The 27230-nt window shown below is 36.1% G+C and overlaps 1 protein-coding gene and 1 pseudogene across 1 annotated transcript; both read left to right on the forward strand.

The window, feature by feature from the left end:
* Window positions 1-6847: 6847 nt before the first annotated feature.
* On the forward strand, window positions 6848-10058 carry LOC121797939 (F-box/LRR-repeat protein 3-like). The gene is made up of 7 exons (XM_042196725.1): window positions 6848-7594; window positions 7935-8060; window positions 8209-8313; window positions 8397-8920; window positions 9002-9296; window positions 9379-9630; window positions 9743-10058. Exons 1-7 carry the CDS (start codon window positions 6959-6961, stop codon window positions 9791-9793), a joined length of 1989 nt encoding a protein of 662 aa, XP_042052659.1. The 5' UTR covers window positions 6848-6958; the 3' UTR covers window positions 9794-10058.
* Window positions 10059-13352: 3294 nt separating this feature from the next.
* Window positions 13353-16433, forward strand: LOC121797949 (annotated as a pseudogene).
* Window positions 16434-27230: the final 10797 nt, after the last annotated feature.

Below are 27230 nucleotides of genomic sequence, written 5' to 3' on the forward strand. Positions count from 1 at the left end.
GATTTGATAATCGTATATCAATTTTATCTCTTTTGTTAAATACTACAAAATTAACAAGTAGTTTTAATATTTCAAAAATTCACTCAAATTAACTTTTTATAAGTAATTAATTTACTGTGATGGACACTAGTTTCAAATTAGTACCTAGAAATTTAATTACTATTTTTCATATAATGGATTGATAATTATTTATACATATCTATCTTATTTATTAAAAGGAACAAAAATACATGATTTCATATTATTAAAAAGTTATGTTTAGTAATTTCATAAAATTTTAATTAGTTATGAAAGGCATCATATTATTTTTGTCTAATTTAAACAATATATGTGTCCATCTTAGTACTCTTTTTCCAAAAGACTTCTTATCGAGTTTATGATTTTACATTAACAATGAAGTAAAAACAGGATACATTGTTATTTAAGATGAGTTGTGATTTCTAAGCCATGCATTTCGACGAAGTATTAAGCATGAAAATAACAGTTTAGATGTTGATAATATTTGCAGATGTGATTACTTTAGTAGGATTTATGAAGACGACAACAGATGAGGAAGTAACGAAAAGGACGCCATCAGAGTCAAGAAATAATAAAAATATTTTTTACTATATTCGATCCCACGAATTTTATTTTTTAGATCCGCCATTGGTGAGAGATAAAGCCCCAGACAAAAATGAAGTTATTTAAATTACTAAGTAAATCATTTACAAAGCCCTAAAATAATGTTGTATCGCTCTATGTTGGTCAAATTCAAATTAACACTCTGACCAGCTACGTAGGACAAACTTTGCCCTCTAGTTGAATGAGTGGGAAATTAACACCCTAACCTATTACTCTCTCCGTCCCAACAACTAAGATTGACACACTTTCCCTTTTAATTTTTCTCAATTAAGATAACACATTTTTATTTTTGATAACTTTCTCTCTCCAATTAATACACCTAAACATTTTTTTCTTTCGCCTATTAAATATTCTAACTCTATTTCTCTCTTCATTTAATACTTACACTCACTATTTCTCTCTCAATTTAACCACATTAACTAACAACTCTTAAAATGCGTATCAGCTAAGAAATATGGCATCTTTGCCGGGACGGAAGGAGTACTACATATAAAAAAAATCATTGTAAAAAATTAATATTACTATTAAATTGTGCTTTATCTCAAAGGTAATAAATTTATGAAATATCATAGTACTATTAAAACTCGAATATAAAGTTTCTGAGCCCGCTATGATTTACATCCGCGTACTGTATATACTCTCTCCGTCCGTTATTTACAGTCTCATTTTCACTCAGCACGAGTTTTAAGAAATTATTTGATTTTGTGATAAAAGTAGAAAAATGAGTTAGTGGGATGTTGACCCCACTTTTATATATTGATTTTATAATTGAACGTGAGTGTAATGAGTTAGGTGAACGGTGAAGTCCATTAATTAAGAAAGGAAAAAGGTAAATGGAATATTAAATAGCAATCCGCGAACACAGATAATTGAAATTGAAATTGAAATGTGAAATATTCTTTCTTTGGCGTGATTGCTTACAGAAAAAAAAAATCTATTTTAATTTCAACTTTTAGAACATATTCCACCCGACAAATAAATCTGGCACTAGGCTTTCTTGAGAAGATATATTCATGAATATTCCATGCCTAGTGCACTTTTAATTTGAATTATGAATTTAGGATTTGAATGATTGATATAATCAAAGACTAAACTTAATTTGTATTACAAATTTAATTGTTTATTAGTTTAATGATAAATTTAGTATATATACTTAATCATGACTTTTTAGAGAAAATAATAGTGTCAAAAATTAAATTCATGATGATTTTAGTACCTATCTAAACCAGAGAGTCAAGTCCAACAAGAATAAAAGTTTGTGGTACAAACGCGTAGTACTAATTTCCACAGCGTGTTTGATGAAATTGATGTCTCTTTCTCTTGCATTGAAATGAAAATAAATCTAACATGATTAAATTATTGTGCCGAAGCCGAACCGCAATTGTCCTCTCCTTATAGAATGGACACGTTCATTGGCGGACCCACATGAAAAGAGGGGAGGGCTTTAGCCCCTAATGAATCTAATTTTTTAATTTTTTTCTATTATAAAATTTTAAATTTTATATTGGTATATAAAAACCCCTAATAATATTTTAAATTACATGAAAACTTATTTTTATATAAAATTTTTAAAATTTAGCCCCTACTCATATTTATTTCTGCATCCGTCCCTGGACACATTCAACCACTACACCACTAAAACATTTAGCCATAAGCTTGCACAATATATAATTAATTTAGTTACAGTTGGGGGTACAGTTGTACCCTCTTGTTATGAATTGAATCCGCCACTGACCAGATCAAAGTATGTTTAATGGCTAACGGAGGGAGTAACTTATTTCCAACCAAGGGAAAGGAGTTTAATATTCAATATTGTTGACAAGAAAAAAATAGATTATATTCTCAGGATATACTTCCTCTGTTTTTTAAAATATAATTAAATTTTTAAATAGACATGAATTTTAATGTATAATTAATAAAGCAAAATATAGATAGATAAAATGATTAAAGTATTGTTAATAGAAAATACATCTCATCTTATTAAAGAAAAAATACCTTAAATTAGAAAGTTTATATTTTTAAGAGAGGGACGGAGTATGTATTTATTGCATAATAATGTCTTTCTGACTCTATCGTGCCTAATTAATGTAGGTCAATTGAACTTGAAATTAACGTGTTTTTCGCAAAAGAAATAAGATCATATAGTTAAATGGACAACACATAGTAACTACAGAATTGGGCAATTGGGCATGGAAATTGGAAGCTACATATTTCCTAAATATGATTTAATTTATTTCAATTTCATATTTGCATACTATTAAGAGTAATGGCATACATTGTGTGTGAGTTGGACATGTAGTAAATACTCGAAGAAAAATGCAAAATCCACATGTCTCTATCTAAGTAATAGCCTATAAAATTTGTGTGATAATTTGTTATCTTTTGATTAAGTACTACTCCCTAGTTAAAATACATCCATAAACATTAAATATCACTTCCTCTGTTCAGGATTTAGTAGTGGACGCAGAAAAATATTTCAATAAGGAGCTGTGGTTTCTAAAATTTTATTGCAAAGTATATTTTTAAATTTATTGAATATTTATACGAACTTTTACAAAATAGTTTACACTAAACTTGCATAAATTTCATAATTTATAAAAAAATTAATAAAATAAAACAATTTTATTGAGGGCTTTAGCCCTTACTCACTTCCACATGGGTCCGCCCCTGCCGCCGCCTCATAAAATTATGAACATTTGAGACTGGAACGAATTTTAATGCACAATTGATAAAGTAAGAGAGATAAAAAAAATTTATAATATTGTTAGTGGCTAATGGAGTCCGCCTTATTAGAGAGAAAGAAGTTACTAAAAATAGAAAAAATTATTTTTATGAGCAACCCAAAATGAAAAAACTATAGTTTTATGAGACTGATGGACTAAATCATAAAATATATCAAATGAAAATAGGTAAATATACTTTTTTTTAAAATACTACTAGTTGTGAATTCCAACAGATGAAGGTTATTGAAAAAATATACTCCTACAAAATTAATTATCATAGTTAACTTTTGTATTCAGAAAAGATAAATATACCTCCTAAAATAAGAGAGATGATAAAGTAAAAAAAAAGAAAATGTGTTATTTATTTATCAAATATAGAAATGGCTTAATTACAATAAAAATTTTCAAAATAAAAAAAAATGACTCATCTATGAGAAGAATAAAGGGAGTGTTAGAGAGAAAGTTGAGAAACTAAAGTGAATATAAGAATAAATTTTTTGATAAAATAAATAATTCAACTATCTTTAGAATCACATAATATCCTCAAAATTTCATGATTTTCCTCAATAATAGTTGGAGAATAGTCTTTCAATCCCGATCAACTACAACACAAACAAAGATAAATAAAAAATTAGAGCAATCAATTTGAATTAAAGTTTGTATTCATGCCATTCTTTTGGTATTGTTCATAATCAATTCCTTATGAAAATTAAAAATCATATCTTACATGAATTACTATTAAAACGTTAAATATATTGAGATTTTGATGGACTTATTCTCAATTTTGTCTTGATTAGCTTTGGCGATGGTAAGTGACGTTGACGGATGACATAAGAATGGCGAGGTGACTTAGAAGTTAGTGGTGTGGAAGCGAGTGGAAAGGTGTGAAATAAAAATTGAAAAAGACTAGTGAAATGTGGCGCATGAAATCCAAAAGTACAAAAAAAACCCCTAAAACCTACCACTTTTTAATTTAAAACTGCAATCCGTTGGGCCAACCCGCAACTCTGCCGAGCCAACCCGTTTAACCCGCCAACTCTAATGAGCTAATCAGTTTAGCCCGTTTTTGTATTCGGGTTGCGAAATTACAGCCTATCCCAGTAATTTTATTGGATTATTCGAGTCGACCTACGGGTTTTGGGTTGGATTGACATTCCTAGAGGATAGTATTTAATATTACTCATTACTCCCTATGTCCACCATTAATAGTCTTATTTTACTTTTTACCATAAATGTTAAGTAAGATACACATTTCACTAACGTATTTCACTAACATTTTTTTGTAATAGTAATATATATAAGTGAGATCTATATTCCACTGACTTATTAGATCCACTTTTCTTTTATTTCTTAAAACTCTTGCAAAAATAAAAAAGAATTGTCATTAGAAGACAGCAGGAGTATTTATTAATGTCGTCTTTACTAACTCACATGAATCAAAGTAAACCTACAATAAAAGTGAGACTTGCAGATAAAAATAATCAAGCAATTAAGTGGACCAAGCAATTAAGTGCACGCCAAAATAATATTCCTTTCCTCCTATAAAAATAAAAATAAAAATAAAAATAAAATTTGAGACAGTGTGAGCTTTAATAATACATATTCCTTTCGTCCCAACTAAGTTGAATCGTATTTCTTTTTGGGATGTCGACTAAAATGAATCATTTAATTTTTTGACAAAAAAACATTCAATCACTCTTACTTTATTCCGTTACCTACTTTACTCTCTTTATCATTCATACTTTATTTCACTCTCATACTTTTCAACATAAATTTTTAATCTACGTGCCCAAATTTTTTTGACTTAATCTACGTGCCCAAAATAAAAAGAGATTGAAATATTTTTAATGAAGAATGAAGTCCTTCTCATTAAATTGGAAAAAGTTACTCCCTCAGTTCCTTGTTAATTGAGTCGTTTTCTATTTTGGAAAGTTTCAGGATAATTGAGTCATTTCTATTTTAGGCAAAAAATAACTCTCTTTTATCTTATTATCTCTTCATCTCTTTTACTTTATTCTTTTTTATTTTATTTATCATCTATTTAACACAGTATTCTTAAACTTTGTGGCCAAAAGAAGTATCTCTATTAATAAGTTAGTATGAAAAAAATCTATCTATTTTTTAATAATGAAAAAAAATCTATTTTTTGTGGGACTAAAGAAATAGAAATAGGAATAGGGTATGATGGTGGAATATTCTTATTTGAAAAAAACATGGAATATTTAGAAAATATAGATAGGTAAAGGAAACATGACACGTGTGGTGAATAGATGTAGCATTTGATACCATGTGCGGCGGACTTCCGTTCTTATCAGGGTAACCTTTGTACGCTTTCAATAGTTACGTCGTGACTCATAAGTACGGCCACCCACTAAAGTATAATTATTGCTTATCTATTCATCTTTTATTTTTCTTTTCAATTTCATTTTCACTTTCAATTAAAATTAAAAAATATTAATTTATATTGATGTTTCGTACCTTTCCGCACATGGGATATGTCCTTCCTCAAATATTTGCTGCCCCAAATAAAACCGACTCTACTTATTGAACACAACAGCAACACACTATCACCTTTTGTTTCCCAAACTACCCTTCTCCACTACCTTCCCTTTTTCTTGTCCTTCACCGTACGCCACTCACCCCCCCCTTCTATTACCATTATGCCCCCAAACTCAATCATCTGATTCTATTCCCTTTGTCTCAATCAAAGTTGAGTCAACTTTTGAACACGGAGATTAAAATATTGCGTTGAAAAATAGGAAAAATGAATAAAGTAGAAAAAAAATAAAGAGAGAGTAAAGTAGGTGATTGAATGTTTTATTTTTAGTCAAGAAGATAAATGACTAAGCTTAGTTGGGACATCCCAAAATATGATACAACTCAACTTAGTTGGGACGGAGTACCGTTTTATTTTCTTTTGGAAAATTTTGTTTACTCTTTTCCTTACTCCTTTCCTTCTACTCCCAATATCATTTTTGGGCATAATGTTGAGATGATATTGATAGAAATGAAATTGAATTTCAAAGTGTAATTAGGTCACAACTAATTCAGTAATGTCCAATCATTTAAAGTAAACCCAAACTCATTTTTTTGATATTTATTTCATAATTTTAGATACTTTTGAACTAAAGTTCTCATAATACTCACAAACTTTGGCATAATTGGCATAATTTTTTAATGATGAAGCATAGCTCACACTTTTTTTAATCCAATAGATTAGAAGTTTGACTCATTTCGAAAGGATATTATTATTGATTTTTTTAGAGAAATTTTAAAAAACTCAGCATAGAGTTTTTGCTTCACCAAACAATAAAAGGTGAGAATTATCCTCTTCTAACAATCATATTTTTGTTTTATTTTATCATACAGTAGAAAAATATCAATCCTGGAGGGTAAGTATGTCAATGGATAAAGTTGGTGACCGGTAGGCCACATTTGAGCGAAAATGCCAAAAAGGGGTATTATAATAATTTCACGTAATCATCTTCCTCAGTCCACACCTTCTGCTCTTCATCCATGCCAACTATTTTCTGGTAACGGTTACTTGTTCATTCCACATTTCTTTTTCTGAGTATTTTTCTGGTTTTCAACTAAACCAAACTCAAATTCAATCAATGAAGAACAAAAAAGAATCTAGCTTCTCCCGCTTCGATCTTCTGTCGGAAGAAATAGTCTTCACAATCCTCGATTTCCTCCACCAAAACCCCTGCGATATCAAGTCATTCTCTCTCGTTTGTAGCTCATTCCACGCAATCGAGTCTCGTCACAGGAGATTCCTCAAACCCCTGCGCTCCGAGCATTTTCCCAAGCTCTTCGCCAGATATCGCCATATCTCAAATCTCGATCTCTCCCTGTGTCCGAGGATAACCGACGCCTCCCTCGGCGCGATCGCCGCCGGATGTAAGGAGGCGTTGAGGTCGATTGATCTCTCTAGGTCGAGCTTCTTCTCCCACGCGGGGTTATCGAGTTTGGTGGCGAATTGCTCCAATTTGGTTGAGATTGATCTGTCGAATGCGGCGGAGCTCAGGGACACGGCGGCGGCGGCGGTGGCGGAGGCCAGGAATCTGGAGAGGCTGTGGCTGGTGAGGTGTAAATCGATTACGGATATTGGGATTGGGTGTATTGCTGTGGGATGTCGGAAATTGAGGCTGCTTAGCTTGAAATGGTGTTTAGGGATTGGGGATTTGGGGGTGGGATTGATTGCTGTGAAATGCAAGGGTTTGAGGAGTTTGGATCTCTCTTATTTGCCGGTAATGCTGATTTTCAATCGATTGAGACTCTGTGTTTGGTGTTTTTCTTGTTTGCTTTCGAGGATTACCTAAACATACCTTGTTTATCTAAATGGATTGGAATTTTGGCTTGATAACTTCTAGATTACTGATATTGCTCATTCAATCTTCATACTTGTTTATCTAGATGGATTGGCATTAGTGATCTTTCAAATGCTTGAATATAGCATACATGATTAATAGTAACTTACAAATCATAATGTGGTCTTATATTTTTTGTTCTTTGTAAATAACATAATCATAATCTCTACGACGCTCAACTAAGTACGACGTTGATGGTGTCTCATTTTAACCTATGCAGATCACCAATAAATGTTTGTCACAAATATTAGAGTTGCAACACCTTGAAGATCTTGTTCTTGAAGGATGTTTTGGGATTGACGATGACAGGCTCACAGCTCCGAAGCTAGGATGCAAATCGTTGGAGGTACTTATTTTTGAACTAGTTATTTGGGAATTATTTGAGGATTGGACATTTTAAGTGGATGAAAATGGTCTAAATTGTGAGAATACATAGCTCGCAGTCTGAAATTGCTACTTGTAAGTTGTGTTTAATGATTCTTCGTTTCTAACAGACGCTTGATATGTCGAGCTGTCAGAATGTGAGCTATGTTGGTTTGACTTCTCTAACCAGCGCTGTTGGAAGTCTCAGGCAACTCATCTTATCATATGGCTCTCGTGTAAGTCTCTTACTCCGTTTCCTCTTTTCATGAGTTCCGTATTTTCCAGCCTAAATTATCAATTTTCATCCTCTGTTTTTCAGGTGGATCTTGCTCTTGCTAATAGTTTGCAGAGCCTCTCGACGTTACAATGTATAAAACTTGATGGTTGCCAGGTCACTTGCTCGGGTCTCAAGGCCATTGGAAACTTGTGCATCTCCTTGAAGGAACTGAGCCTCAGTAAATGTATCGGGGTGACAGATGAAGGGCTTTCCTCACTCGTAACTAAGCATAAATACTTGCAGAAGCTGGACATCACCTGCTGCCGCAAGATAACTCACGTCTCGCTTGCCCACATCACGAATTCTTGCACTTCCCTCGTCTCCCTAAAGATGGAATCATGCACCTCGGTCTCTGCTGAAGCTTTCGTCTTGATAGGGCAGCGGTGCCAGCTTCTTGAGGAGCTTGACCTCACTGACAATGAAATAGATGATGAAGGCCTCAAGTCCATCTCGAGCTGCTTACAGCTCTCGAGCATTAAGCTTGGGATCTGCCTGAATATAACTGACGAGGGTGCAACACACATTGGCATTTCGTGTTCAAAGCTCAGAGAGATAGACTTATACAGGTAGCCAACCATCTAGTGGCTTGTACGTTCTATATAGATGTTGTTCTTGTCTGAAACGAGCTCCGTTTTTGCCCTTTCCAGATCAGCTGGGATTACGGATTCAAGTATTCTAGCCATTTCTCGTGGCTGCCCTGTCCTTGAAATGATCAACATAGCCTATTGCACGTCCATATCCGATACCTCCTTGATCGCCTTGTCAAAATGCACAAAGATGAGCACATTAGAGACTCGAGGATGCCCCCTTGTCACGTCATTGGGCCTAGCCGCCATCGCCGTTGGATGCAAGCAACTCACCCGATTAGACATCAAGAAGTGTGTGAACATAGACGATGGGGGAATGATTCCTCTATCTCACTTCTCTCAGAATCTCAATCAGGTAAGATTGTTTGTTCTTTCGTGTTTGGAGCCAAATCTCGTGGCCAATCATCTGATCCGTTTCGTGTTTTATTGATATGCAGATAAATTTGTCCTATACCAATGTCACGGACTTGGGGCTCTTGTCACTCGCGAGGATCAGCTGCCTGCAGAGCATGACCCTCCTCCACCGGGAGGGGGTGACTCCAGCTGGACTAGCCGCTGCACTCTTGGCGTGCAGCGGGCTAACAAAAGTGAAGCTTCAGGCATCGTTCAAGTCACTGTTGCCACCTTGGCTCTTTGAACATTTGGAGGCCCGCGGCTGCTCTCTCCAGTGGAGAGAAAAGGTATTTCAGGTGCGTCGTCTTCAGTCTGAATTATTTTACGTATACAACAGCCGGAAAGAAATGGTCTGAATTATTTTACTTATACAACGGCCGGACTGATTTCTTTCGTTTTTTTTGACAGGCTGAATTGGATCCCAAGTGTTGGAAACTGCCGTTGGTGGATTTGGAATAGGTGGAGTAGGTGATCTCGCGATACGACCTATGGCTGATTGTCGGGTTCCAAAGCTAGATCGATGTCGATAGTCTTTGTTGTACAGGTTTGTGAAGATGGCTTTGTGTGAAGATTGTAATTCATGTTTGATAGTAGTATTGTTTTAGAATCATGCATATTAGTTGCGCGTATTAGAATGTGATTCCAACTCGCAACCTCTTGGAGAAAGACTTTTCTACGTTAATCTTTTTCTTATTTTATTTTCTATATAATTTTTTCAAAATCAGTGCTAAAAAGATGACTCAATTACAATACAATGAATGAGTATATAAATTTAAAGGTTTGTCACATCCTTTTTGTTACTACTTATTCACCAGACTCGTTTTTAATTATTATTCATTTTTTATTCCATTATAATTAGGTCTACACTATTTTATATCTATCAATATACTATAAAAGACAGCTTTGAAAAAAGTAACTTAGACAACCAATTGAAATACTAGTATATGAGAAATAACTGAATTTATAACTAGTACTACCTGAATTTATAACTTGTATACCTCTGTCAAAGTTTGTCATTTCGGTTCGTCCCTGAAAGTATGTCACACTTCACATTTTACTATTTTTTATAGTGAATCTCATATTCCAATAACTCATTCTTACTCACATTTTATTATAAAACTAATACTTTAAAAGTAGGACTCACATTCCACCAACTTTTTCAACCCACTTTCCATTACATTTCTTAAAACTCGTGTCGGGTCAAAGTATGACAATATTTAGGGGACGGAGGTAGTATTATATAATAATGTAAAATAAAGAAATAATTAGCCTTTAAACACATTTTTCAATCAATTAGACGTTTTTAATTATACTAATATAAACCTTTCCCAATGCAAATATTTAAATTAGTAATTTGGGTGCCATGAATCAATAGTGATGTTGAAATCATTAAATTCATCCAACAAATATCAAAATTTATGACTGATGTATAATCATTCATACAATATAAAAATATAAATTGAACTTAACTAATAATTGTGTATTTTCAAGATAAATCACTTAACTACTAATATAGAATATTGTGAAGCTTAAATTTTATTCTTCAAAATAATATTCTGGATAATTCACTAATAGTTTAATTAATTCCAAACGTGATTTTTTCAGTAGTCTTGTCGTAGAAATATACTCCCTCCGTCCCCACACGTTATGCTGATAAATTTAGAAACCTAGCATTGTGGATTTTTTTTGCAAAGAGACCATTGAGAAAAATGTCAAAATTATGAAATAATTGGTCATTTTTTTAAGTTGCGGGATTGACCAGAATTTGACCAAATTTCGTGATTTTTTTTTAAAAATTTGCCCATATTTTTTTCGGTTTCATATTATCAATTTTATATAAATATTATTGGTAGTGAGACTTATATCATTTATCAATTAAATTAAGTATAATAATATAATGTCGTAAGTATCTTCTCAAAAGATCAGAATTGTGCCAAATATATGGAAACCAAAAAAATTGACCAAATCTAAATATTAAATAAAGTTCTATTCAATTCTGTTATATTTTTTGTTTAAATTGAGATTCGCTTAATTCTAAAATTCTGGGATAGTTCGATTGATTTGGTACAATTCTTTGTTAGTATGACATTTTTACGATTCCCATATTATCAATTTTTTTGAAGTACCCCTCCTATTTATGACACATTAGGTGCCGTTTCGTTAATATGACTAATTTATCATATAATAATTTATTTAAGATTAAATTATGAAATTACTTTTATAACATAAAAGTAATTAGATTAATTATAAAAATATTCATTTAAAATTAAGTTAGTGAGATTTAATCTTAAAAATCAAACGTAACACATACTCCATCAGACATGCAAATCGAACGACCTCATATTTGTACCCATCTATATTTGTACCAATCTTAGCAAGCTAATTAATTTTTGTAAACATTATCGATAAACTTGGTTGATTTGATTTGGAATCATTTAGAATAACTAATAAATAGGCCTGCTTATTCGGCCGGTTCCGGTTCTATCCGGTCCGGTTGACCAAGTACCCGATTGCTAATTTTCATGAATCTTGGAGTTGGAACCGGACCCGATTTGTAGTTTTAATTTTAATTTACGTATAATAATTAATGGTTAGTTATTTATTATTTACCCTAATTTTAATCTAACACCACTAGATTTAGCTTAGATTCAACAAAAATCACACAATCTCCGCTAAGTAATAGTAGTATAAAGAAATTTGATCCTCCCGTTAGCTCACGAGTTGCCTGTGATGTCAAACCAAAGATATGGTATTTCCTTCGCATGTTTCCTCGATGAATATAATGGTAAACAATAGAAGTCATAAATGAAGTATTATATCGAAACACAAAAATTGGAAAATCATATGCTCTACCTAAGCTAGAATTTATTTTAAGCAATATCCATGTAGAAAAGAATACATTCAGTAAAACTAAAGAATTAAAACTAACCTTGACAAATATTAATAAATAATTTACCGTTAATTACTATACTTAAATTTTAGAAAATAAATTCAATTTTATAAAATCTAAATTTGAAAATCTAAAATTGATATATTATTCGATTCCTGGTAAGAACCGGTAGGTTCCGGGTAGAACCGGAACCAGAATTTTTAAAAACATTAGAACCGGTACCGGAACCGGTTCTCCAATTCCCGGTTCCTCAATTACCCGGTCAGTTCCGGTTCCGATTCCAGGTACCCAAGAACCGGAGAACCGGTTAAGCAGGCCTACTAATAAATCAAAACTATACTACATTTAGCCCAACTTGTGATTTGTAAATATACCCATTAGACCCAATTTTATACTCCCTCTGTCGGCGAATAGGAGTCTCGTTTTTCCATTTTAGTTCGTCCGCGAATAGGAGCATCGGTTCACTTTTACTGGTAATAGGGTCTCACATTCCACTAACTCACTCCACTCACATTTCATTTAAAATTAATACTACCCAGTTTTTTTTTAAAACTTGTGCCGCCAAAGAATGAGACTCTAATGGGGGGAGTTAGTATTGTACTGTAGAATTCAAATTACAAAATTAAATTGCCCAATCACAATACTTCCTCCGTTTGCGAATAGGAGTCTCGTTTTTCCATTTTAATCTGTCCGGGAATAGGAGTCCCGATTCACTTTTACCATAAATGATACATTCCACTAACTCATTCTACTCACATTTTATTTAAAAACTAATATATACAAGTAAGACCCCTGCCTCACTAACTTTTTTTCACCCACTTTTCAATCGGGTTTATAGGCTACTTTGCCACTAAAATAACGAAAATGTACCCATTTTGTTATCTGTTCCATAAATGGGAAATACGCCATCACGGTTGGCGTGTCTATAAGTAAAAACGCCAACATAGTTGGCGTTTTATAATGCCGTCATATTTTAGTCGTATTTTCTCTAAATACAGTTAATTTAAAACACGCCAACTTGATTGGCGTGTTACGTTAAAAAACGGCAACTATGTTGCCGTGTTTAACAGATATAGAAGCCAATGGAGTTACGTGTTTCAGTTTAAAAACGCCATAGTCATTGGCGTGTTTAACATCACAAGATTCTTATCCCCTTTCTCTCTCACAGTTAATCAGACAGACTAAACAGTGCGGCATTACAGTGTCACTCACACTCTCTCTTCTCTCTCTAAACTACACCTTCACAGCAAACTGTGTGGGGAATTGGGGGGAAGTGCATGGGTGATGTGATGGAGGTGGGCAAGAGAATCCGAGTGGTATTCAAAGATGACGACATTTTGAGCGACACCCAGAAATTGGATGGCTTGAGCCACAGCTGGGTTATGCTGGACCCCCACCGCCACGGCGCCGTTTCCGACCTCGCCTCCCACCTTCTCCACGCTTTGTAAGGACGCAGCTTGCTATTGCTGTTCAAAGCTTTCAATGGAGCTATGTTAAACACGCCAATGACCATGGCGTTTTTCAACTTAAACACGCCACGCCGTTGGCGTCTATATCTGTTAAACACGCCCACATAATTGGCGTTTTTAACTTAACCGTATTTGGAGAAAATACAACTAAAATACGATGACATTATAAAACGCCAACTATGTTGGCGTTTTTACCTATAGACACGCCAACCATGGTGGCGTTTTTCCCATTTATGGAAAAGATAACAAAATGGGTATATTTTTGTTATTTTAGTGGCAAAGTAGCTTATAAACCCGATTTTCTCATACATTTTGGGGGTTTCTCTTCCTCTGCTTGAGGTAATATGCTCATTCATCCCCTTCTTTTTGTCATTCTGCTTTTAATTGAGTCAGCCTCTTTCTTCTTCTCTATGTGTGTGTGTGAGTGAGAGAGAGAGGTGGGGATTGGGAATTTATCAACCTTTTCTGTAATTCACTGTTAAAAAGTTGCAATTTTGATGCAGGGGTAGTGATCATTTGTAAGAGAAGCTTTAATGAATCATTTCATCCGATTGTAATTTGTACATTTAAGGGGTGTTCGATTTTGCGTAACCCGGGATTAAATATGTAGTGTGTTTGGTTCATGAGATTCAATCCCACAACTCAATCCTATAATCATGAGATAATTAGTCATAGCTAATCCACTGTGACTAAAATAATCTTACAATTCAATCCTAGATTATATCTTGGTGTTATTTTATCTAGGAAACCGAACACCACCTGAAGTGTATGATAGCTAATTTCCCTACCAGAGCTGCAGTTAAATTGTTGAGCCATATCTATTGCATAAACCATTTTTAAATATCAAGAGCTGATAGTTTGGTTTGATTTGAGACAGTTTTGATATTTTGCGCGATTCATTTGGGCCTGGTGCGCACTGAGTTTCCACACACCTTCTATTCCGTTGCTGGAACACAGGTGATTCTCGAGTCTTTTCCTGTTTATAATGATTTGTTGCTTAATCGAGCAGATGAGATAGCTATTCCTCTGTATGTGTTAATTTGTATAGATGTTGGCCATATAAATATACAGTATGCCAAAAAATGTTAATGACAAAGGATTAATACTTTGTTAATATTTTCTTGATGACTGCTGATGAGAAGATATTGAATGTTTCAAAGTAACACACCTTCTCTTCTCTGGAAGTTTTTTGTTTTTTTTTGGTTGATTAATTACATATTAATCAGGTTTACATTTCCCATTTTGGTAGGCAGAGAAGTCCGGAACTACATCGGAATCTTTAAGATCTTAAATGCTTCTGGGAAGAGGCGTGACTTAGTGCCTGCAAAATCAAATAATGAAGATACGGATATGGAGAGTGACAGTAGTGATAGTGATGAGGATGATGAGGAGGAAGGTGGCGGAACCAAGACCCCAGTTTTACAGGTATAATTATGTAATTCTGTAATCATTATGGAGTAGTACTTTTTTTCGGTTCAACCTATATGCACCCTTCTGAGCATTTTGTGTCTTCATGCAATGGGCCTCTACAGGTATGTAAGGTCAGTCATGAAGGCAGTGTAAACCGGATTCGTGCTATGGCACAACATCCTCATATATGTGCTTCATGGGCAGATACTGGCCTTGTTCAGGTACACTTTTCGTGTACTTGAAATTGTTCTCTTGTATGTAGCCTAACTTGATGGATGCTTTGAAGGTGTGGGACTTCAGCTCTCATTTGTGTGCTTTGGAAGAAGTCGATACTGCAACTAATAATGGAGGATTGAACATTTTCAATCAAGCTCCTTTAGTTAAGTTTGCTGGACACAAGGATGAAGGCTATGCCATTGACTGGAGTCCTGTTGTTCCCGGAAGGCTTGTGTCAGGTATGGCTGGACACTACATAATTGGTTCCATGCAATGCTTTTCTGGAACTATTGCAATTTGGGATACTTGTGCTGGGAAGTCTCCTGCAGTTTCTATCAAAGCACACAAAGCTGATGTGAATGTGAGAACATGGAACAGGTGCTTATAACTTTGTTTCTTTACTCATATTGGTTTGCTGTGGTTCATTCTCTCATTGCATCTTTCTTGACTAGCGTGGCGAGCTGTATGCTAGCATCTGGTAGTGATGACGGGACTTTTTTCCATCCGTGATCTAAGATTACTCAAGGTATTGAAAGGTCTCAACTCCTTCCCCTCTCTCATCCGTGTGTTTTGTAACGTTGTTTTTTGCTTGCACATGAAGGAGACTCTGTAGTTGCGCACTTTGAGTACCATAAGCACCCCATCACATCCATTGAATGGAGAGAGGCCTCCACCTTGGCAGTGTCTTCAGCTGACAATCAACTAATGTAAGAAGCCTCTAGATACGGTAGAATCCTCATAAAACTTGAATTTTAACGAATGCTGATATCCTCGTCAGGATATGGGACCCTTTCCCTTGAGAGAGACGAAAAAGAGGAGGCGGAGTTCAGAGCCAAGACGAAAGAGCAAGTAAATGCTCCCAATGACTTGCCACCACAACTTCTATTTGTTCATCAGGTGACTAATAAAAACCTATTCATGAATAAGTAACAAGATGGCCTGCCTCATCGCGTTCGTTTACCTAACTCTGCAGGGCCAGAAGGACCTGAAAGAAGTTCATTGGCATCCCCAGATACCGGGAATGCTCATATCCACTGCAGCAGATGGCTTCAACATCTTGATGCCTTCAAACTTCGAAACCTCACTTTCCGGTGACAATGCTTGATTCTTGAAGCACAGCGCCAACGAAAACAGCTGGTAATGGTCTGCTATGTAAAGAATGATCTGTATTTTATTGCGTGGTGAAAACTGAAAAGGTTAATGTTGGATTTCTATTTTGTTTTGTGGTTGAATTGAAGAAATTTACCGTTGAATGATGATGCCAACGGAATGGTTATATTTTGGACTGTTAGCCATTTATGATTTAGGCCATCCACAACGCTGTTCTTATACCGTTCCTATACCGTTCCTTAAACCACTATTTGAGGGCCCCACTGTACTTTTTTACTCCATTCCTTAACTAAGGAACGGAACCTGCAACCCTCCGTTCCTTAACCGTTCCTTAACCGTTCCTTAAATTACTATTCATTCTATTTCAATTTTTATTTTTATTTCCAACTAAATTAAATTAAATAAACACACTTTATTAAAAAACAAACATACTTTATTAAAAAACAAACATACTTTATTAAAAAACACACAATATTAAAAAAAATTACAACTTAAACTTAAAAAAATTAAAAAAAACACACAATTCAAATCCTAAAAAAATAAAAAACACACAATAAAAAACACACAATTAAACGTGGGAAAATAAAAAAACTACTCCGCCGGCGAATCATCCTCCGGAGGCGGTCGAGGTTTAGGGGGAGGGGGAAGACCAAGTAGTCCTGCCATATGCACAATTCCGTTCCACCAGGCCGTGTATTGGGCGTACGAGAAGCGGGAAGTGTCCGCCATTGTGGCGGTTATGTACGCCACCATAAGTGTGTTCGAGCCTCCTTGTGAGCCCGATCCCGAGGCCGACTGGCTTGATTCTCCTCGGCCCTTCCTCGCTCTAGCCGCTTTCGCCGCCTTCGTCCCTTGCGGACGACGGCGCCCACGGCTAGATCCCTCGTACTCGGCTGCCGTAACCCCAACCTCCTGCGGGTCACGATCACTGGGCGCATCGGTGTCACCAGACGAGTACTGGCCGCTCGTCGTGTGCTTCGTCCGCTTTGAGGTTGATCCCGAGCTGGAGCGGACACCACCGGCCCACCTTTCCTCGTCCTTGACGAGCTGCCAAATATCAACATATTTGAACTGTACACCGGTGTCCTGGTGGAAGGCGCGCAAAGCCGCCCTCAGTATGTCGGCGCCCGAAGCTCCGCTTTGGTAGTGCGCCGCTTCGGTGGAGTAGATCCCGCAGAATTTTTTGACCTGTAAATCGACTCGGCCAAAGTGAGCACGAAGCATTGTATATTTGCGCTTCCGGGCCCCTTTCGGCTTAGTCTCGTGGTAGACATCACGGACCTTTTCCCAGAAGCACTTGGCGGCTTGTTGGTTGCCGACGATGGGATCATATGAGACGGTGAGCCAGGCGGTGTACACCGCCTTTGTTTCTTCGTTGGTGTAGGGATGCCGGCCCAGATCCTCCGGCTCCTCCTCCTCATCCTCCTCGGGTGCCTCAGACGCAGCCCTGTAGCTTCCACCGCCTCGGCCTCCTCCCTGAGTGGGTTCAACGGGGATATCCTCCCGAATCTGGGACAAACCCTGGGAAAGTTGCGAGCCGGAGCCTCGAGCGTAGGCATCCACATCGAAAGTGGGTGGTTGGTACCCACCCGGCGTCGCCGACCCCTGCGTGCCCGGCGTCGATGACCCAGAACCACCAAGTGTGTTGTACATGGTCTCCCAATCGCCGAACGCGTTGAGATCCCACCCTCCGGCGCCGCCACCACCGTAATTGCCGTCGCCGGACATTTTTTGAAGAGATAGAATATGAAAATTAGAGAGAAATTGATGTTGATGTAGGAAGAATAGATGTGTAGTTGTGTATAAAATGAATGAATTAGGTGTATTTATAGAATAAGAAAATAAAAATAAAAATTAAATAAATTAAGAAAAAGTTAAAAAAAACGGTAATGTTACCGTTTAAAAAAAAAATTTTAAAAAATTCGATGTTTATAAAAAAAAATAATTATTGCGTCATTGCTGACGTGTCCCACTCGCGGGCCGGCGAGTGGGAAGCACGCACGCACGGGGATCGGCCACGTCGCCCAGGCGCGTGGCGGCTTGTTCCGTGCCGCGTTACGTGCCGTCGGCACCCGGCACGGAATGGGAACGGGACGGGAGCGGAATGCAGCGCCGCAACGCGTTCCGCGGCGAAACCGTTCCGGCGGAACGGCACGCGGAACGCCGGCGGCACGCGTTGCGGGTGCTCTTAGACACTATATTTACAATCACTTTTTTACAAGTATTTTTTTCATGTGGACAAAATTTATACTGTGTTCTAAAATAAAACAAATAGTCTTGTCACATCAATAGGAATATCTAAACAACATGAGCAATCAGTAAGCAATCCAAAAATTAATCGCATAGAGTTAAAAACTTAAAAATGAATTCTGAGATCCCACGTGGAAATTGTAAAATTCACACATGGCCTGTTTTTATAACTTTTGAAAATTTTGATGTTTTGAACTGCAACTTGAAAAGATTTTGCAACCAATGTAAATTTCGTTATTTATCTTAGCACATCCATTTCCATATGTATCTACATATTCATTCTTTACATACTTTCACAGCATCCTCAATATGGACAAGCAATAGCCCAATCATAGCCCAGCTACTAAATTCCTCCTGCCATATCAGCAGCACTAAATTCCTCTTGCCACATCAGCAGGACAAGCAACTGGACAAGCAATAGCTCAGCCACATCATCAGCACTAAAAACAAATAATTAAACAATCACACAAAATACGGAATTAAATTTACGACACGGAAAAATTCAACAATAATATTAAAATTTTAATAACAAAATTCAATAATAATAAAAAAATAAAAACAAAATTGCGCTCATCGGTCGCTCGCCGATCGGGAGGCTGCAATAGGGGTGAGCCGATCGGCGAGCGCCCAGGGCTCGGCGTGCGCTCGCCGAAACTCTCGCCGATTTGGCGCTAACCGGCTGCAATAGTTCGGTGAGCGGACCGGCGAGTGCCAAAAATCGGCGAGCCGGTGCGCTCGCCTATATTGCGAATGCTCTCACACAAGAGAATTGATCTGCTGAGCGTTCGTGAGCGAGCGCCTCTTTCTCTGTTCAATTTATCTGAAAACCTCATTGGCACAGCAATACCATTTTGCTCAATTCCCTCTACATTATTTTTTTTCTCATCTCCATCGTTTTTTAGCTTCAAATTGAGAGTACTTCTAAAATCTCTGTTTTGCAAAAATCTCAAATTCGCATAAACCCACAAACAAATTAGGATGCAACGCATAGAGGTGAGATATAAAACCTCCAAATTGAGATTCACTCTCCTAAATTTTCAGAAATTTGTACAGAGATGAAAACCCACACGGAGAAATCAGTTCATGCTAATAAAATTTCAGAATTTTGTATAAAAGTTGATATAGAAATCAGTTAAAAAAATCTAAAATTGGCTGAGAAAGTAACACCCAAACATATAGAAATCAGGAGACAAAATATAGATACGAGTAAAACCCGAAACCCACTCGCTCAATTTAAGCGCTCAGCAAATCAATTCTCTCATGCGTCATATTATCATTCAATGTATCAACTAATTGAAAATGTGTGGTCAATAAATTAACATGCATGATCAATCAATAAATTAATTGATAGATGATGCGTGTAGCTGTCGAAATATTAGCCATCAATTATTATTGATTATTTCCCCTCCTAATTAATAAATTAGGCTTAATTATTTAGTTGGTTCATTATGCATTTGAATATTTAAGTGGTTTCAAGATAATAGTATGATGTCCCTATCGATCTTTTCTTTTCGACATGTGACATGTTTTATTTAAGGTCGTCCTCCCTCAGTTGTCCATAAGTCATTTTTCTATTTAGGAAGTCATTTCTATTTTTGACAAAAAAATAATTTTTTCTTTTATTTTTTTCACCATCCATTTAATACACTATTTCCAAACTCCATGCTAAAAAGAAATATCTCTATTAACAAGAAATAAAGGGAGTACATGTTAACATTACTCCCTCCATCCCACTTTAGGAGTCCCGGTTGAGTTCAGCACGGGTTTTATAAATGTAAAGTAAAGTTGGTGAAAAAAGATAGTGGAATGTGAGTCAACTTTTATATATTAGTTTTATAATAAAATGTGAGTGAAAAAATGTTAGTAGAATGTGGGGCTTAATACCATTTATGGAATAATTTAACCGAGACTCCTAAAGTTGAACACCCAAAAATGGTAAATCGAGACTCCTAAAGTGGAACGGGGAGTATTAATTTAACTTTATTCTTAATATTTAGTATAATAATTAAAGAATACGAAGGCGACATTTATTAAGCACGGAAAACTTTGTACAGTATTAATTACAATTAAGAGGCAGAAGTAAATACATGAAGTCAAGATATTAGTTGAAATCGAGATAAGAATACTTGTAGACCTAACTAATTATGGCCCATAGGAAAACGAATTGAACTTCCAAAAATTGAATAACAAATTGAACAACTAATTACTTGCCGTATACGACTCTATCTTACTCGATAATCCACCATGAAATCTTGTTGTTTTGTGATACTTCTTCTATGACTATGAATAAGCCTTATCAATTATCATACTAACATAAATTGTTGTTGTAATTTTAGGTCAATAATAAAATTGATCCAGCCTTGTTTATTCTACATTTTTTTTGTTTAGTATACGCACATAATTTATTTTTCTCCTTAAACAAGAGATATTCAACATCCATTTGGTTTACAAATCAGAAATTTTATTTCTACCACTATTTCCGTACCCAAAAAATAAATTAATTTTACCATTTTGAATCGTTCATCAAAATTAGACCAATTCTAAATATGAAAACTTTTTTAAACAAATACTAACCATACACATCATTCTAAATGTGGATCCCACAATTCCACTGACACTTCTTCCACCACCTTCTTCTCTTTCTCTCTTACATTACCAATTACACATTAAAACCTGTGTCATTTACAATTTTGTCTATTGAACGTCTAACAAACACATTGGGACAATACTACAAAAGAATTTTTTTTGACAAATTTAAGAGTCTATAGAGATATTTTAAGATTACATTAGTCAAGACATCAACTATAATTATAAAAAAGACATAAAATATAATTATAAAAAATCAAGGAACATAGAAAAACTATTTTATGAAAAATCCACATATTATGATCTAAGGAAATTAGATCAAAAAATCATTTCTCATATAAATTAGCTTCCAGTACATAGTGTAATCCAAATATAGAAAAAAGGCTGAATTTTTGAAAGGAAATTATCCGAAACAAAAGGGAGGCGCATTACATTTTTTAAATTTGAAGACGAATTTGAAATAATTACTGTATTTAATTAACTAATTTAAATGTTGCACCATGCTTACATAATTACTCTTCATTACGCTCTCCCGTAATGTCGGTTTTGCCCTCTCAAAAGCCGTCTAAACAGCTCTGTCAGAATTGAATTGTGAGAAAGCAACCGAAATTAACGGTAAAAGCAGTTTCCCTTAATTGGGAAGTTTGAGAAGAAACGGATATAAAATCTCGAAATTCCAGCTATGGGAGGGCACAATACTAATTTCAATGATCAGGTGTCACTTTCGACTATGGCTCCTTCCAGCTTATCTATCCGCGTTAGATGGATTGAGTATTGCACACCTAATATTTTTTTAGGAATGAAAATATTTTCTCCATCCGTGAATATGAGTCTTGTTTTTCTATTTTAGTCCATCCACAAATAAGAGTCACTCATAGCGGACGAAGAAATATTTATCAATAGGGTTATTTCTAAATTTTAATTTAAAATATATATTTGAGTAATTTAGATAGTTTGTAAGGACTTTTACACTATAATTTACACTAAATTTGAATAAATTTTAAAAACAATTAATAGAAAAAAAGTAAAAAAAAAAAATCATTGAGGGCTTAAGCTCCTCCCTCAATAAACTTGGGTCCGCCAGTGGGAGTCACGATTCATTTTTACTATAAATGTTAAAAGGATCTCACATCCACTAACTTATTCCACTTATATTTCATTTAAAATCAATATATACAAATGAGATCCTTATTTCGATAATTTTTTTCACCCATATTTCTTAACATTTTTAAAACCCGTGCCGTCAAGAAATAGGACTCCTAATGGCGGACGACGGGAACAATTGGGAAAATTATCCTTAGATTCGACCGGAAAAATTATCATATTGTTTTTAGTTTGGTATTATTGCACACACAAACTGCAAAACTTCTTTAGGATATGTTTGACTAAATGAAAATAATTGGGAAGAGATAAGATCGGGAAATTTGTTTTAGAGTGAATTACGGAAAATGATCATTGAACTATGTGTTCGCACACAAATGGTCCCTGAATTTTAAAAATATTATTGACAATCCCCGTAATAAGGTGTACTAATAATTTTCATCATACTTTTCACTATTTATCATAATTTTACACCAAAAATATCCCTCAAGACATCGAGGGTATTTTTGGACTTTCATATCTAGGTATTGGATATGATATTTTCTTCATTTTTCTCTAGAATTGAAAATGATATTTTTTGTAGATTGAATGCCTAAAATGATATTTTTTACTTCACTCTTTCAATTATTTATGGCAGATCATCTTCCTCACTCTTTCTCAAAAGCTTTTAGAAAGTAAAAAATTAAAATAAAAAATAATACTCCCTCCGTCCCACCGAAGATGACCTACTTTCCTTTTTTCATCCGTCCCAACCAAGATGACCCCTTTCTTATTTAGAAAATATTTAAAATACTCAATTATCTTTTCCTTTCTTACTTTATTCATCTCTCAAACTTTTAAACACCCAACAATCTTTTCTCTCTCTTACTTTTAAATATCAACAGCCTTTTATCTTTATCTTACTTTATTCATTTCTCCTACTTTTAAAAACCCAACAACTTTCTCTCTCTTTTTAAACACTTTAATATTAGCATGCATAAAATCATGTGCCGTCCCAAGAATGGGTCATCTTCCTTGGGACGGAGGGAGTACTTCGTATTAAAATTTTTAAATATATTAATTATAAAAATTAAAATTATAAATTTAATTATCAAAATATCTTGTAGCTAAATTTAATATTGATGATTCAATAATTTTTTAATATTAAAAATAAAAAATAAAAAATTTAGAATTAATTACAAAATAAAAAATTTAGGGTTAATTAAAATTTTTAAATTTTTAGTATTAAAAATATAAGGTTAATCAAATCACAATCAAAATTAAATTTAGCTAAAAATTATTTTAATACTCTCTCCGTCCACAAAAAATAGTCTCATTTGTGAACGGGATGAGTTTTAATGAGAAATTGGTAAAGTGAGAGAGAATGAAAAAAGTAGGTAAAGTAAGAGAGTTGTCACGAAAAAGTAAATAAATTATGAGAGAGAGTAGAAAACGTGGGTAAAGTATGAAAGATAAATTTTCTATTTTTAGAAATGGAACTATTTTTTGTGGACATCCTAAAATAGTAAACTGAGACTATTTTTCATGGACAGATGGAGTAATTAAATTTATAATTTCAAATTAATATATTTAAGAATTTCACAGTATTTTTTATTTTAATTTTTTACTTTATAGTAATAATTTAAGAGAAAGAGAAATTTGACATAAAGTGATTGAAAAAGTGAAGTATAAAAATATCATTTCAAGCACTCAAACTATAAGAAAATAGTATATCTAATACTCCATTCGCTCCATAGTAGTGGTGTCATTTTGTCGTTTTGGTACGTTCCATAGTAGTAGAGTCATTTTCTTTTTTTAGTAAAAGTCAACACAATTCTTCTAACTTACTTTACTCTCTCTTACTTTATTCTTTCTTCATCTCTCTACCTTTTTCATTTCCTACTTTATTTTTTATTTACTTAACATAATTTTTCTTAAATCGCGTGCCGAAAAGAGACGCCTCCACTACTATGGAACGGAGGGAGTACTAGAGAGAGATAGAGAAAAATATCATATCAAGTATCTAGATATGAAAGCCCAAAAATGCCCTCCATACCTTAGGAGGCATTTTTTGTGCAAAATTGGGATGAATAGTGAAAAAATACCATGGATATTATTACACCTTAATCCAGGGACTACGCATGATATTTTTAAAGTTCAAGGACTGTTTGTATGCTAATCACATAGTTTGGAGACCATTTGCTTAGTTCACTACTGTTCATACAAATTACACCTTAATCCAGGGACTACGCATGATATTTTTAAGATAGCCATATTTCCTTTTTTGTTTATCTCAATCAAGATGACCACTTTAAAATTTTGGAAATAACCTCCTCTCTCCACATTAAAATATTCAACTACATTTTTTTTCTCTACTTTATTTCACCTAACAACACTTCCTAAAATTTAGTATCACTCTAGAATGTGGCCATCTTGAGTGGGACGGAGTGAGTATAACGATATGAATGTATTCACCAGATTAACAATATCACGATACATTGACACAATGACATCTAATAATCAAGGTTATGCATATAATAATTATGTACATATGAGTCATTATGATTGGGTGGCATTATAAATTTACAATGCATTAAAAATAAATTGATGTGGTTGAGTTTAATGGTGATCACACTACATAAACATAACCCTAATAATATTTTAGTTTAATAATTATAGTCAACCGGTTCATCCAGTCGCCCACCTCCATCGTCTTCTTAGAGCATCCACAATAGGGGCGGCGCGCCGGCCGCCCCGGAAATGCTGCAGCTGTGGCGACCTATAGTGGGAAAAGCGTCCGCCATGGCGTGGACGCTTGGGAGGGGGTGGAAGGGCAAACCTAACGTGGTAGTTTCCCCGGCCGAGGCCCCCCTCAATGGGTTCTAATTCGTTGAAGGGGGGGCCATCGCCGAGTATTCGCCGAGGACGCGCCGGTGGGGGAATGGCGCGGCGGTCTGCCGTTTTTTTTAATTTATTTATTCTATAAACTATGGAGGTTTAATTTTGTGGAAGTTTAATTTTGCAGGTTATGGAAACAAAATATGGGGAAGATGAAGTGAAGAGAGAGACGGAAATTTGGGGAAGATGAAGTGGGGAGAGAGAGTGTGTGTATTAATTTATGTGTTTAATTTTTTTAAAACACAAAATTGTGTGGGAATAAATTCTGTCTTTTAATTTTTTTTAAATTAAATTATATGTATTTTTCTAATTATTAGAGTCTGGTTAATTTTTTTTTGTGGAGAAGAGGCGGCGGATTCCGACTCCGCTACCGAGTAGACGATGGCGATGTCTTTATTTTTTATTTTTTTTAAAAATGTTGGTTGTATAATTTTCCCATATCCATAATACAACTAATATTTGGTTCCAATACTTTATTTTTAATTTTATTATCTTATTTTCTAATTATTTATAGTCCAATAATTTTAATTATAATTAAATTAAAATATAAAAAATAAAATAATATGAAATGCGGTAAAAATAAAAAAAGGTGTCCATTAGAGCGTCCACTATGGTTAGGCGCGGCGCGGCGGTGGGGCGGCGGATTATAGTGGAGAAGGTAGATAGCCGGGGCTGGACGCGGCAAGGGGTGGGAGACGCGGCGGACGCGCGATCGCCGTGTGCGGGGCGATGTCGCGCCGAGGGGTGTATAGCCGCGCCTATATGCGCGGCGGCTATAGTGCATTGAACCGCCGCGGCGATTTCGCCGGCAACGAGAAATTTGACGTTTTTCCACCATCCCCTCTATAAATACCACACCCCCTCTACTTATTTTTCACCATTTTCACAAAATCCATCCACTCACTATCCACACAACTACTCTCTAAAAAAATGAATCGAGGAAACGACGACTCACCCGACTCTGAGGAATCGGGATATGACACCAATCCATCACAGCCGTCGGGTTTTGCCGGATATGGCGGGACTCCGTCCCAGTATTGGAATTGGAATCAATCTCCCCCACCGTGGGCATCGAGTCCACCCCTTCCTCCATCTCAGCCGTGGAGGTCTTCTCCAACGCCGCCTCCTTTACAGCGGAATCTGAGTCGTTCCGCATTTGGGGATTACAGACCCAACCTAGACGCGCTTCACCAGCCGCGGCCGGGTTCCCCTTTCCAAGCCAGCCAATCTCCGATCACCGAAGCAGATCAAGACGCATTTGATACTATGATGGGTCTGCTCAGTTCTGGCGGCATCCCAGACACGCCGGCCGCGCGGGTGGAAACGCCCGTTCCGACCCGAGGAGGTAGCGGCAGTCGGGGCCCTGGTGGCGGTAGGGGCGGAGGCGGCAGTCGTGGCACCGGCGACAGTCGTGGACGCTCGGGCAGCTGGGCCGGCATTGCGAGTAGCTCGGCCAGTGACGCCGGCGTTAGCCGTGGCGAGGGGTCCAGCCGCGGCAAGCCATACACCAAAGCCGAGAGCATTGCCGTGGCGAAGGCGTGTGATTCTATCACTTCGGACCCCGTGGTGGGCACCGATCAGGATTCGGGGAGCTTTTGGAGGCGCGTCAGTGGGGCATACGAGGAATTCAAGCCCGACGGCGCTGAGAAGCGCGACCCAGAACAGATCCGAAAAAAGGTCGGTAGGATTCTGCGGGCTACCAAGCTGTTCGCGTCCATCTACGAGAACAACCTTCGCCACGCCGAGAGTGGCCGAAGCGCAGCTGATGTGAAGACCCTGTCGGAGGGCCAATACCGCAAGATGGGCCAGCCGAAGTTCACCTTGTGGGAGGAGTATCTTGTCCTCGGGGATTGTCCGAAATTCAGGTCGATCGTCGCGCAAGAGGTGGGCACAGCTCCTGGCCCGAAGCGCACAAGGCACAACCTTGCCGGGCAATACAGCAGTGGGAGCGGCTCGCACGAGTTCGAGCAGTCCGACGAGCAAGTAG

The sequence above is a fragment of the Salvia splendens genome, chromosome 1 (genome assembly GCF_004379255.2).
Source record: "Salvia splendens isolate huo1 chromosome 1, SspV2, whole genome shotgun sequence".
NCBI classification, from domain to species: Eukaryota; Viridiplantae; Streptophyta; class Magnoliopsida; order Lamiales; family Lamiaceae; genus Salvia; species Salvia splendens.